The sequence below is a fragment of the Aureococcus anophagefferens genome (assembly GCF_000186865.1).
Source record: "Aureococcus anophagefferens unplaced genomic scaffold AURANscaffold_9, whole genome shotgun sequence".
NCBI lineage: Eukaryota > Pelagophyceae > Pelagomonadales > Pelagomonadaceae > Aureococcus > Aureococcus anophagefferens.
Window position 1 is genome coordinate 457,123 of NW_008705569.1, and position 13,769 is coordinate 470,891.

General features: G+C 70.8%; 3 protein-coding genes across 3 annotated transcripts; 2 read left to right on the plus strand and 1 right to left on the minus strand.

Moving 5' to 3' along the window:
* Positions 1–389: 389 nt before the first annotated feature.
* Positions 390–2,504, plus strand: AURANDRAFT_26166 (hypothetical protein; the record flags this gene model as incomplete). The annotated part of the gene is made up of 1 exon (XM_009038666.1): positions 390–2,504. A coding segment is annotated over one exon (2,115 nt), but the record flags the coding sequence as incomplete, so codon positions are not given.
* A 5,532-nt stretch (positions 2,505–8,036) lies between these two features.
* On the plus strand, positions 8,037–9,929 carry AURANDRAFT_26433 (hypothetical protein; the record flags this gene model as incomplete). The annotated part of the gene is made up of 2 exons (XM_009038667.1): positions 8,037–8,974; positions 9,059–9,929. 2 exons carry the CDS (start codon positions 8,037–8,039, stop codon positions 9,927–9,929), a joined length of 1,809 nt encoding a protein of 602 aa, XP_009036915.1.
* Positions 9,930–10,871: 942 nt separating this feature from the next.
* AURANDRAFT_4267 (hypothetical protein) lies at positions 10,872–11,594 on the minus strand (the record flags this gene model as incomplete). Its single annotated transcript, XM_009038608.1, has 1 exon — positions 10,872–11,594. A coding segment is annotated over one exon (723 nt), but the record flags the coding sequence as incomplete, so codon positions are not given.
* Positions 11,595–13,769: the final 2,175 nt, after the last annotated feature.

The following is a 13,769-nucleotide window of genomic DNA, read 5'->3' on the forward strand; positions in this document are numbered from 1 at the left end:
CGCCGCCCCGCGCCGCGCCGGCCGCTCGGCCTCCGTCGGCACCAGGACCGCCTCGGCCTCCGTCGGCACCAGGACCGCCTCGAGCGCCAGGACCGCTTCGAGCGGCGCTCCCGCCTCGCGCGCCCCCGCCCGCTTCGCTCCCGCCTCGGCCGGCCGCGCGGCCGCCGCCGCCCAGCGGCCTCGCGCCGCCCACAACCCCCCCGCCCGAGGCGCTCGTGCGCGCCTACGCCGCGCCGCCGCCGCGGAGCATGCCCGTCATGGCCCCGCCCAAGGTCGCGCCGCGGCAATCGATCGTCGAGGCCGCCAAAGCCACGGGCAAGCTCGCGCGGCGGTCGTCCGTCGTCAAGGAGCACAGCCCCATGGACGGCCCGCCGCCCCTCGCGGCGGCCATGCTCCCGGCGTCGGGCGTCGCGTCCGGCGAGTTCTACTGGGTCAGCGACGACAAGAGCGCCTGGGTCGCGTGCCGCTGCGAACGGACGGGCGCGCGCGCGACGCTCACGCGGCCCGACGGCTCCACGCTCGGCCTCGGCGCGGACAAGCTCGGCGAGCTCGAGCCCGTCGACGCGGGCTCGGTAGCGACCGTCGTCGACAACCTCGTGGAGCTCGACAGCTACAGCGAAGGGGCCATCGCGTACCAGCTAGGGAGACGCTACGAGAACTCGGAGATCTACACGTTCGTCGGCTCCATTCTCGTGGCCGTGAACCCCTTCCAGAACCTGCCCCGGGCCTTTTACTCCGAGGACGCCATGGCCAGGTGCCTGAGCGTCGAGCGCGCGGCCCAGGCCGGTGGTGTCAAACCCGCCCCCCACGTCTACGCGACGGCCGCGCGCGCGTTCCTCGGCGCGCTGCGGGAGAAGAAGCCCCAGTCCGTGCTCATCTCCGGCGAGTCCGGCGCAGGCAAGACGGAGACCACCAAAAAGATCCTGGCGCTCATCGCCCACGCGACCGCGTCCGGCGACGCCTCGGAGACGTCCATCGAGAAGCAGATCATGCAGTCGAACCCCATCTTGGAGAGCTTCGGCAACGCGAAGACCCTGCGCAACGACAACTCGAGCCGCTTCGGCAAGTGGATGATCATCGAGCTGGGCTTCAAGGATGCGACGCCGGCCATCGCGGGCTGCCGCATCGACCACTACCTGCTGGAGACGGCGCGCGTGTCGCGGCAGCTCCACGGCGAGCGCAACTACCACGCGCTCTACATGGCCCAGACCCTCGAGGCGTCCCGCGGCCTCAAGCTCAAGGGCGCGGCGCACCACGCCTACCTGTCGTCGTCGGGCTGCGTCGCCGTCCCCGGCCGCGACGAGGAGCGGGAGACGGACGAGCTCCTCGGCGCACTCAAGGACCTCGGCTTCTCCAAGGACGACACGACGAACTTGTTCCGCGTCGTCGCCGCGGTCCTGCACGCGGGCGACGTCGCCTTCGACGCCGCGGCCGAGGGCGACGGCTCCGTCGTCGGCGACGTGAAGACTTTACAGCTCGCGGCGGAGTTCGCGGGCCTGACGGACCTGCTGGGCGACCTCGAGCGGGGCCTCACGCACAAGGAGGTGCCCCAGCCCAAGGGCGAGCCCATCCTCTCGCCGCTGCGGCCCGAGGCCGCGGCCGACGCGCGCGACGCGCTCGCGAAGGCGTTGTACGGCCGCTGCTTCTCCTGGCTCGTGGAGACGGTCGACGGCGCGCTGGAGGCCGGCGGCGGCATCAAGAAGGAGACGCTCGTCGGCGTCTTAGATATTTTCGGCTTCGAGGTCTTCAAGCAGAACAGCTTCGAGCAGCTCTGCATCAACCTCGCGAACGAGAAACTCCAGAAGCACTTCAACGACGTCATCTTCGAGGGCGAGATGGCCATCTACAAGGAGGAAGAGGTGCCCTGCGACGACATCGTCTTCGCGGACAACCTCCCGTGCTTGGAGCTCTTAGAAGCACCGAAAGCTCGGGGCGTGCTCAGCGCGCTCGACGAGCAGCGCGTCACGCCCGGCGGTTCCGACGCCAAATTCGTCGCCGTCTTGAACGACCACCACGCGGACCACGCGCACTACTCCAAGGCGAAGCCGTCCATGTCGGCCATGTGTTTCACGGTCCACCACTTCGCGGGGCCCGTGACCTACGACGCCGTCGGCTGGCTCGAGAAGAACGCGGACGCGCTCCTGCCCGGGCTACGGAGGTGCCTGGCGAAATCCAAAAATCCGCTCGTCGCGAAGCTCTTCCCGCCGGCCGTCGAGGAGGCCGACGCCGGGGGCCGCGCGAAGAAGAAGGGCAACGCGACCATCGCGTCCAAGTTCAAGGCCGACCTCGGGCGGCTGGACGCGCAGCTCCGAGACACGGCGCCGCACTTCGCGCGCTGCGTGAAGCCGAACCAGCTCGCGCTGCCGGGCCGCTTCGAGAACCCGCTCGTGCTGCGCCAGCTCAAGTACGCGGGCCTCTTCGAGGCCATACGGATCCGCAAGGCCGGCTACGCCGTGCGCGTGCCCCTGGAGGCCTTCGTGAAGCGCTACGCGCGGACGCTGCCGTCGTCGCAAAAGGCCGCGATCCGGCTCTGCGACGCCGCGCTGTCCGGCGCCGGCAGCGCCGTCGCCGCCGCCGACGGCATGCGCAGGGCGTACCTGGACGCCAAGGACCTCGCGTCGGCCCAGATCGCCGTCGGCAAGACCAAGGTCTTCCTCCGGGACCAGAAGGTCCGGGGGCTCTTGGAACGCAAGTACGAGAAGGCCGTCGAGGCGTCGATCAAGGCCATCCAGACCTGGATGAAGGCCCAGCTCAAGATGTTGCGCACGGAGGGGTCGAAGCGCGAGGCGCGGCTCAAGAAGAAGGCCGCGGAGGCGGCCCGCAAGAAGCGGGAGGAGGAGGCGAAGGCCGCCAAGGCCAAGGCCGAAGCCGAGGAGGCCGCGAAACAGAAGGCCATCGAGGAGGACACGCGAGCCGCCGACAAGGCCATCGCCGACGCGAACGCATTCTTAGCGAAGCTCGCGGGCCTGCTCCTCCACATCCAGACGTCGTGCCGGAAATTCCTCGCGCGGCGATTCGTGAAGCGGCTCCGCGTCTTGTCCGCGCTGCGCCGCGCGCTCAAGAGCGCGGACAAGACGGACCTCGACGCCGCGCGGGACAAGGCCCACGCCTACCTGGCGGCGCACGCGAGCGACGGCGACGTGTCGGCGCTCCTCGCGCGCGCGGACGCGCGCGCGCGCGCGTTCTCGAGGCGCGACGCGCACGCGGCGGCCCTCGAGGGCGCCGCGGAGGAGGACGCCCTCGCCGCCGCGCTCGCCGCGCTGAGCGACGACCTCGACGCGGGCCTGCCCGCGGACCTCGCGCCCCGGGGCGCCGTCAAAGCCGCGGAGCGCGCGCTCGCGCGCGTCTACGCGCGGAAACGGGCGACGCGCCGGCTCAAGGACGCCATCGCCGCCGCGGGCCAGGAGCCCCTCGACGACGGCGGCGACGACGCGTCGTCGCTGAGCGCCTGGAGCGCGCTGCTGCCCCCCGCGTCCTTCGCGCGGCAGCACCTCGCGACCCTGAGCTCCGCGGAGGCCATCGCCGACGCGATCGAGGTCTGCGTGTCGACGCCCGGCTGCGCCGAGGACGACGCGGACCTCCTCGCCCAGGGGCGGGCGGCGCTCGCCGCCGTCGCGCCGCTGCTCGCCGCGCGCCACGCGCTCCGCAGCGCCGTGCAGCTCGCGTCGCCGTCCGCGTGCCTCGCGGCGCTGCGCCGCCGCGAGCCGCTCACCTACCTCTACGGCCACGGCTTCCTCGCCGCGGAGACCCACGCGGCGACGACGCTGAACGCGCTCCTGCCGACCCTGGACCGGAAGAAGGGAGCGGAAGTGGCGCCGGCGGAGAACTTCCTCAGCGGCGACGCGCTCGACGTGCCGGACGACGCGAAACTGCCGCCCCACGTCTTCGAGGCGCTCGACGACGCGCGGCGCGCCATCCTCCCGGCGCTGAAGCGCAAGGCCCTCGCCAAGGCGGACGCGCTCTTGCCGCGGAAGAAGGACCGCGACGACGCGGACCGCGTCTTCGCCTGGGTGTCGGCCTACACGCTCCCCTGGCGCGGCGGCGGCGCCCTCGCGCCGGACGCGGCGCCCCTCGAGGAGAAGCCCGTCGACTTCCTGTCGCGCAAGATCGAACGCCAGGCGGAGTACGAGGAGCGCGGCCGCCGCCAGGGCAGGACAAGAGAGCGAAATTCCCAACTTCAAAGGCTCCTTTCTCGGCCGTTTTCCACTCGTTTCGGCTGATTTTTGGACGAGCGATCATCTCTCGGAACGGTCTCGAAGCGTGAATGCTTTTCCCGGAACGCGCGCGCGCGGAACACTCACGTTGAAGCGACGTTGAATCTCTCTTGTCCTGCCCAGGCCGCCGCGCGTCTGAAAAGAAGGCCGCGGTGCGCCGGAAGACGGCCAAGGCGCCGGAGGCCCCCGTCCACGACCACCACCAGGCCATGACGGACGGCGAGCGCGCGGCGGCGAAGCGCATCGCCACGCGCGAGATGCACCTGCACCACAAGTCGGCGGCCCACGAGTCCGTCCTCGACGCGCAGCGCCGCGAGACGACGCGGAAGCTCGACGCCATGTGCGAGGACAACCGCAAGTACGTCGACAAGCACGACTTCACGAACCTCTACTGGAGGGTCTAAGTGGTCGGGGAGCGCCGTCTTACCAGAGCCCCCGGGGGGGATCGCGCGCGCGAGCCGGGGGGGATGTCGAGCGCGCGTCCCGCCGCCGCGCGCGCGCAACGAGCGCGCCGCCCGCGCCCGCGCCGCCGCGCGCTCACTCCTTGCCGAGCCAGGGCCTGTCGCGGAGGTGCGCGCGGAGGTCGCCGACGGTCGCGGCGCGCGGGCCGGCCGTCGCGAAGGGGCCGGCGCGCGCGCCGCCGCCGGACATGATGGGGCAGAACGTGCGGTGCTCCGTGTCCCAGAGGGACCGGAGGCAGTTGACGCTGCAGATCGGGACGAACTTGCACCCGGAGCAGACGCCGGACGTGAGGCGCCCGCAGACGCCGCAGAGGCTCCGCGCCCCGTCGGCGCGCGGCGTCGGCGCCGCGGCCCAGAGCTTCGGCGGCCGCGGCCGCTTGCCGTTGTCGGGCTGCCTTGGCGGCGTCGACGGCGGCGACGCGCCGGCTTCTGAGGATCCCATCGCGCTCGAGGAACGCCCACGTCGCGGCCCCAGAAGTAGACAGAAGTCCTTGTCACCTCCTGCAAGTTTCCGGTTGCCGATTAGTGCTGCACTATTGAACCTGTGTGATTGGCTACGCAATGTGGCTCTCCCTGGCGGCGCTGGCCGCCGGCGCGGCGGCTGCGGACTGCCACCTCGGCGGCCTCGCGAAGAGCACCTACGCCACGAGCGCCGAGTCCGCGCGGGCCGGCGGCGCGCTGCTACTAAGGGCCCTGAACATGACCGTGGCGCGCGACTCCTTCCCCGCGGACGTCGCCGTCTGCCCCGCGGGCACGTCCTACATGCCCGACGCCTGGCCCATCGTCATGGGCCGCGTCGAGACCCTCAAGGCGCCGGCGATGATCGGCAGCTGTTTTGTTAGATCTTCGAAAGGGTTCCGGGGGCAGACGTTCCGCGCGACGTCCGAAGACGTGCGGACGACGCCGCCGGCCTGGGCGAGCGGCAACGACTGCGCCTACGGGTCCGCGACGCCGGGCCCCGTGCAGTACGCCTACGTCGTGCCCGCCCACAGCGCCGCGGGCTGCTGCAACGCCTGCGCGATGGACGACGACTGCGAGAGCTCGGTCTACGTCCGCGGCGCGGAGAACCAGACGGCCGAGAACTTCCAGGGCGAGTGTTTTGGATTACATATCACGAGCGTCGAGGGTCATAGTGATGGCAACGCGTCCATCGCTTTTGTGGAAGCACAGTTCACAGAGAAGCTGGAGGGGTTGAAGAGCTTCGACGCGTTCCTCGACTACAACGCGGCGCTGTATACTCAAACCCTCGACTGGTACGTGGCGAACCTGGAGGCGCTGGGGCTGCCCTGGCTGCCGGCGACCTGGCCTTATGGTGTTGAAAAAACGGGCTACTCCGTCTACTTCCACGTGCCGAAGACGCAGCTCGTGGTGGAGCTCGTCTCGCTGTTTCCGCCTTCGCACAACAAGGTCGCCATAAAATTGGAGCAGCGCATGACCGACGACCGCATCGCGCAGATGGGGGCGCTGCACAAGGGCGACCCGCGGCTGCTCGTGTCTTCCGTGAGCCGCGCGGCGACGAATCTGACCGCGATCCACGACTTCTACCGCTTCGGCCTCGGCGCGCGCCAGACCATGGGCCTCGAGCTCGCGGACGTGCGCAAGAAGTGCTTCCAGATCAACGGCACGACGGCGGACGTGTGCTTCGTCAAACGGGGCGACGACGCGACGGCCGGCGACTTCAAGGTCGGCGACTTCGAAGCGCTCCTCAAGGCGACGCACGACTACTATCTGGACGGCACGCCGGACTGCGCCATGGACCGCTGGATGGACAACCACTTCGCCATCGACACGGACATCACGCACGAGGCGTTCCTCGACTGGATCCTGGACCACCCGGACGTGCGCTACTCGTGCCCGGACACGCACCGGCCCGGCGCGACGGGCGGCGGCGTCCACTACGTCATCGACCCGACGGGCTGGGGCATCCAGATGGACGGCGACGAGACGAAGATCATGCCCGGCTGCGAGCAGAAGGCCGCCGCCAAGGACGAGGCGAACGCGTGCGACTCCGGCGACCCGGGCGAGGGCTGCCTCTACTGGTGCGACGCGGGCACGTGCTGAGGCGGCGGGTCCGTGCGTTTTCGTAAGGTGCGGCGCGGGCGAGCGCCCGGCTTCGGCGTAGACCGACGGCGCCACGCAGCGCCGTGGACGGACAAGTCCACGGACAGTGTCATGTCCTACGCGTTGCGCACGTGCGCACGGCATCATTTGCGTACGCGTACTTATTTGCGTCGTGATCTTCACACTTCACGATCTCTTCAAGAGCAAACAGCGACACCTCGATCCGATCGATCGCGGAGCAGCAGTGCTCGCTGCCGTCGCTTCGGAGCGCCTCGCATCGTATCGTCGCGCCCGAGCCCAAGAACATGGCGACCGGCTACGCGACGGTCAAGGGCGTCCTCACGGGCGACACGCTCCTGCTCATGGGCCGGAGCGCGAGCAACGGCCCGCCGCCGGAGCTGCAGCTCACGCTCAGCGGCGTCAACGCGCCCCGCCTCGCGCGCGGCAGCGGTACGCGAGACCGGCGTCCCGGGGAAGCGGTGTACACCGGAAAGGACACCGCACCACCGTCGCAGGTTCCACGGACGAGCCCTTCGCGTGGGCCGCGCGCGACTACCTCCGCAAGCACTGCCTCGGCCGGACCGTGAGCTTCCGCGTGGACGCCAAGGGCGCGAGCGCGGGCGCGCGCCAGTACGGGTCCGTCTGGACCCAGCCGAAGACCGCCGGCGGGCCGCCCGAGTCCGTCGCGGCGCACCTCGTCAAGGCCGGCTGGTGCTCGCGGAGCGGCAAGTCCGACGACGCCGAGCTCGAGGCCGCGGAGGCCGAGGCCAAGGCCGCGGGTTTGGGCCAGCACACGGCCGACGCCGCGGCGAAGAAGGCCGCCGTGCGCACGGTCCAGTGGACGGGCGCGGACGCGTCTTCCCTCGGTGCCACCGCGCGGGGCATCGTCGAGTACGTCCGCGACGGCTCCAACCTCAAGTGCCTCGTCGTCACGGGCGAGCCGTCGGAGATGGCCATGGTCAACGTCCAGCTCGCGGGCGTGCGCTGCGGCAAGGTGCCCTTCCGCGCGCCGGCCAAGGAGAACAAGGAGAACGGCGACGGCGACGACGCGGCGGCCGCGCGGCCGCCGCCGCCGCCGCCCGAGCCCTTCGCGCTCGAGGCCAAGCACTTCGTGGAGACGCGCTTGCTCCACAGAGAGGTGTCCATCACCTTCTGCGGCGCGGACAAGTTCGGCAACGCGTTGGGCTGCGTGTCGCACGCCGCGTCCGGCGCGAAGATCGGCGTCGCGGTGCTCAAGGAGGGCCTCGGCAAGGTCCAGGAGATGGGCATGGGCGCCGTGGACCCGGCGGAGGCGTCGTCCATGCGCACGGCCGAGTCCGCGGCGCGCGCGGCGAAGCTCCGCGTCTGGAAGGGCTACGCGAAGCCGAACCTCGGGAACATCGACGCGGACTTCGAGGGCGTCGTCGTCGAGGTCGTCTCCGGCGACCAGGTCGTCGTGCTCTCGTCGTCGGGGACCGAGGCGCGCGTGTCCCTGTCGTCCCTCAAGGCGCCGCGCCTCGGCAACGCGAAGCAGGGCCGCAAGGAGGAGGCCTGGTCGTTGGAGTCCAAGGAGGCGCTCCGCCACGCGTGCATCGGCAAGCGCTGCCGCGTGCTCGTCGAGTACGCGCGCGAGATCCCCGTGGGCAACGCCGACGAGGGCAAGACCATGAAGCTCGTCTTCGCGCGCGTCTGCACGCTGCCCGACGCGAAGAAGGGCAAGGCGCCCGCGCCCGTGCCAGAGGACAAGCAGAAGGACGTCGGCGAGGCGCTCCTCGCGCTGGGCCTCGCCGCCGTGACGCCGCCGCGCAACTCCGACGAGCGCGCGGGCCGCTACGAGCAGCTCGTCGCGGCCGAGACGGACGCCAAGGCCAAGAAGCTCCGGCTCTGGTCGGGCAAGGCGCCGCCGCCGCCGCCCAAGGTCGCGGACCTCGCCGGCGACGCGAAGCGCGCGCGCACCTTCCTGCCCTCGCTCCAGCGCCAGCGGTCCGTGCGCGCGACGGTGGAAGCCGTGTTCTCCGGGAGCCGCTTCAAGGTCAAGGTCGCGTCCGAGGGCTGCGTGCTCGTCCTCGCGCTCGCGGGCTGCCGGAGCCCGTCGGCGTCGTCCGCCGCGCGGCCCCAGGAGGAGTTCGCCGGCGACGCGGCCAAGGCCTTCTCGCGCGCGACGCTGCTCCAGCGCACCGTCGACGTCAGCGTCGCGGACATGGACCGCAACGGCGTCGGCCTGGGCGGCATCCGCCTGCTGCCGGAGGACGCGAAGCGGTCGCGCAACGACCTCGCGGCCCTCGGCGAGGGCGGCGGCGTCAAGATGCCCGCCGTCGACGTCGACGACGACTCCTTCGAGAGCCGGTTGTTGGCCCGGGGCTTCGCGCGCGTCGACCGCTACCGCTCCGGCGACGCGCGGTGGGCCAAGCTCGAGGCGACGGCCAAGGACCTCAAGCTCGGTTTGTGGGCCGACGAGAAGAACCGCGAGGAGGCCGAGAAGGTCGCCGAGCCCAAGGAGCCGCCCAAGGCGAAGACGTTCCGCGCCAAGGTCGCGGACATCACCGACGGCTCGTCGCTCCATTTGGCCGAGGTCACGGAGGCCGGCGCGACGCCCAAGCTCGACGCCGTCCTCGCGAAGATGGCCGGCTTCGCCGGCGCCGCCGATCCCGCGGCGACGTACCGGCGCAACGCCGTCGTCGCGGCGAAGTTCGACGACGGCTCCGGCGACGCCTGGTACCGCGCCAAAGTGCTCGAGGTCGACAAGGAGGCCAAGACCTACAAGATCAAGTTCCTCGACTTCGGCAACGTCGACGTCGGCGTGACGGCGAAGACCCTCGCGCCGCTGGACGCGGGCTACGCCGCGCTGCCCTACGCGGCGCTCGAGGTCGGCCTGGCGCACGTCCAGGCGCCGTCGCTGGAGGACGACTACGGCGAGGACGCGGCGAAGACGGTCCACGAGCTCTGCTGGGGCCAGGACCTGACGGTCACGGAGGTCTTCGTCCGCGGCGCCGAGAAGAAGATGGTCGCCCTGAAGCTCGCGTCCGCCGGCGACGACGCGAAAACAATCAACGAGCAGCTCGTCGAGGCGGGCCTCGCGCGGCTCCCCAAGGGCTCCAAGTACGCCAAGGACGACCTCGCCACGAAGCTCAAGGCCCTCCAGGAGGCCGCCCGCAGCTCCCGCGCCGGCGTCTGGCGCTACGGCGACTGCGACTTCTCCGACGACGAGAAGTAGACGACCGCGGCCCAAGGGCGCCGTGCATTCCCCAAGACCCCAACCGCACCCCGACACACGAAAACACGCCGCCGCACCCCCCTTACCCGGGGGCGGCCGCGCGCCGACCTCTAACGACGACTCACTCCTTCGCCGGGCCCATGAAGTCGTCGACCTCGGCCTGCCAGGCCTCGTTGGCCCGCTTGGCTCTGTCCGCGAACCACGCGGCCGTCTGCTTGTCCTTGAGTAACGCGTCGCGGCGCTTCATCTCCTCGTCGTCCAAAGCGCGCTGCTTCTTGCGCTCGGCCATGTCCGCGGCCTTCTTCACCTTGTTCTCCGCGCCGATTTTTGGATCGAGCTTCACGAGCATCTTGCCGTGGTTGCTCCCGTGGAAGAGGCGGCAGAACGCGTCGGGGATGACGTCGAGGTCGCCAACAACAATATCCTCCTCGTACTTGAGCGTCCCCGCGTCGATCATCGCCGCGAGGTAGTCCTCGGCCTCCTCCTCCTCGACCAAGAAGCGGCCCTCGACGAAGGCCTCCCACGTGATCTTGCGGCCGTCGGGGAACTCGAAGTCGTGCGGGGCCTCCTGGAGGTTGTGGGCGGCGCCCATGGCCTTCATGGTCTCCACGCGCGCCATGTTTGCGAACTTGAGGTTGTTGAGCGCCTCCGTCGCGTTCGTCGCCTGGGCAGGACAAGAGAGCGACATTCCCAACTTCAAAGGCTCCTATCTCGGTCATTTTCCACTCGTTTCGGCTAATTTTTGGACGAGCGATCATCTCTGGGAGCGCTCTCGACGCGTGGATGCTTTTGCCGGAACGCGCGCGCGCGGAACACTCATGTTGAAGCGAACTTGAATCACTCTTTTCCTGCCCTGTTCGTCGCGAGATTCCAGAGGCCGCACAGCAGCCCCCGCCGGCTGTAGAGCGGGCCGATCAGCGCCGCCCCCAGGTTCGCCGCGCAGTAGGTCGACATCGCGCCGCAGACGGCGACGCGGCCGCCGTCGTTGAGCAGGCGGAAGACGCCCTCGGAGAGCTCGCCGCCGACGCAGTCGAAGAAGAGGTCGACGCCGTCGGGCATCAGCTTCCGCAGCGCGGACTCGTAGTGGGGCGGCCCGCCCATGTAGTAGCCGTTCAGCACGCCCTCGTAGCCGATGGACTCCATCCACGCGACCTTGGACGCGTGCGTCGTCGACCCGTAGACTTTGCAGCCCTTGGCCTTGGCCATCTGGGCCACGCAGGACCCGACGCAGCCCGCGCCGCCGGAGATGAAGATGGTCTGGCCCGGTTCGGGCTTGAGGATGTTGAACAGGCCGAAGTAGGCCGTGCGCCCGGGCATGCCCAACACGCCGAGCGCCGTCGACGGCCGGCCGTCGTGGATGGTCCGGAGTTTGGTGAGGTCCGCGCCGTGGATGTTGCGCACGTCGCCCCAGCCCCAGCGGCCGCGTACGATATCACCCGGCTGGAACCCGATGCACTCGCTTTCTAGGACCTCCCCGACGCACTCGCCGCAGTTCGCGCCGCCGGCCGGCTCCGTCGGTGGCACGGGCGCGCGCATGGGGAACTTCATGTAGGGGTCCACGGACGCCCAGTGCGTCTTCACGCGCACCTCGGCGACGCCGAGCTCCTTGACCGTCACCGCGCCGACGGCGAAGTCGCCCTCCTCGGGCTGGCCCTTGATGGGCTTGCCCTTTTGGTGCACGACGCGCGCCTCGACGTCCGCGGACGCGCCCGACGTGCCGTAGCCCGCGTTCTTGAACGCCTCGGCGTACTCCGGGATCTCGCCCTTGGGCGCGTAGACGCCGCCCTTGCCCATGACCCGCGCGACCTCGAGCGTGTGCGCGACGAGCGTCTCGTGGGCCGCGCGCCTCGACGAGAAAATGGGCTACCTCGTCTGGAGCCAGCCGTCTCGGGCAGCCTTCGGAGAGGGGCAACTCCGCCGATCTGCTGGATGTTGAGGCCAGCAGTGCCTCGGCGCTTCGGGCGACGAGCTGGGCCTGCGCTTTCGCGCTCGGCATCGACGCCGCGGCCGCTCGCGCGCCGTCGCCGCCGCCGCCGCCGCCTGCCCGCTCGCATCCGAAACCATGGGCCGCACGAAGCAGAAGCCCAAGGCGCACGCGAAGATCAAAAAGTACAAGCGGTCGCGCGACACGAAGCGCCGGGACCGCGACGTGGACCAGGTCTTCGACGACATCAAGCGCGCCGAGGCCCTGGGCCCGCAGGTCATCCCCTTCGACGACGACCTGCCGGGCGGCGGCCAGTTCTACTGCGCGCGTCCCGCCGCGTCGGACGCTCCGCCCCGCGCGCGCGCGCGCGACGGTCGCGCCCGCAGGTCGAGACGGGCAAGCACTTCGCGGACCAGAAGGGCCTCGACGACCACAAGAAGTCGCGCGCCTACAAGCGCCGCGTCAAGGAACTCAAGGAGGACACGAAGTACTCGCAGACGGAGGCGGAGATCGCCGCGGGCATGTCCGTCGAGGTCCTCCCGAAGATGCGCGACGTCCGCGCGGCCGCGGGCGAGGCGGCGCCGCCGGCGCGACCAACGCCCATGGAGGCGTAGGGTTCCGTAAATATCGACTCGCGGCGGGATGTGTGGATTCTGTTAGTTCGCGCGGCCTACTTGTCCAGGAGCGCGTTTACGGACGCGAGGAGCTCGTCGGCCTCGTCGTTCTCCGCCTCGGCCTTCTTCGCCGCGGCCGCGGCTTTGGCGGCCTCCTCGGGCGTCAGCGCCGGCCCGTCCGGGGCCTTGGCGCCCGGCACGAACGAGTACTTGTTCTCGAGGTCCTTGAGCCTGCGAGGGAAAAGATGAGGCGCGAGGCGCGCCGTCGGACGCGGCGCGACGCGCTTCTGCTGCTTCTTCGCGATGGCCGCCGCGGGGTCCTTCTGCGTCTCGAGCAGGTCCGAGACGAGCGCGGGAATCACGACGACGACGAGGAACGCGAGGACGACGATCGCCACCTTGTCCTGGCTCCCGAGCGACGCGGCCCACGCCGAGACGTCGCCGGTCTCCGCGAGCACGCTCGCGTCGGCCCAGGAGGCCTGCGGCGCGAAGCCGAGCGCCGCAGCGGCGACGGCACCGATGCCCGCCGGCCATCGAGGCGACAGCGCCTGCGACGGCGGCTTTTGCAGTACCGGCGACTTCTGCGGTCTCGGCGCGAGCGCTGAGGTCTGCGCGACGACCAGGACGGCCGTGATGAGGGCAGAACGCGCGACCATGCTTGCTTCAATTGGCGGTCTGGGTCGACAGTGCAGCCAGGGCTTCGAAGCGCTCTACGCAAACCAGCGCCGGCGCCTGAGGTAATCGGCTTTGCGACCGCCGTTCTCGGCGCCGCGGCCGCCTCCTGCCGATCCAAGAATATCGGGCGGTCCGCCAGGACCCCGCCGAGGTTGCTGCGAAGCGGCGTCGACGTTCGTGGTCACCCGGACGCGCGCGGACGCGTCGAGTAACGGGATCGCAGCCGCGGCGCGCGGCGCCGCCTACCTCCGCCCGACGGCGCCGCGCAGACTTCGGGGCCGTCGGACCTTTCGGCACACTTCGCGCGCCGACCGCGGAGCCGTCTAGGTGTCTTCGCTGCTCGTCGTCTCGCCGGTGGAGCCCGCGGCGCGCCGGCGACGACGTCCGCGGGCGCCGCGGGCGGCCGCCGCGCGCGGCCTCGGTCCGCCGCAGCGACGCGCGGCGCGGGAACGCGTCGTTCGATGTCATCGCCGGCGGGGACCGGAGGCTCGCGAACGCCGGCGGCGCCCGCGCGGCCGAAGTCGTCGCCGCCGGCGCGAGGACGGCCGCGAGGGCCGGAGAGCCCGGCGCGGAGAAGACGCCCTTCGCGACCTTCGGGGCCGTCGCGCTGCGTCGCGATGGCGTCCG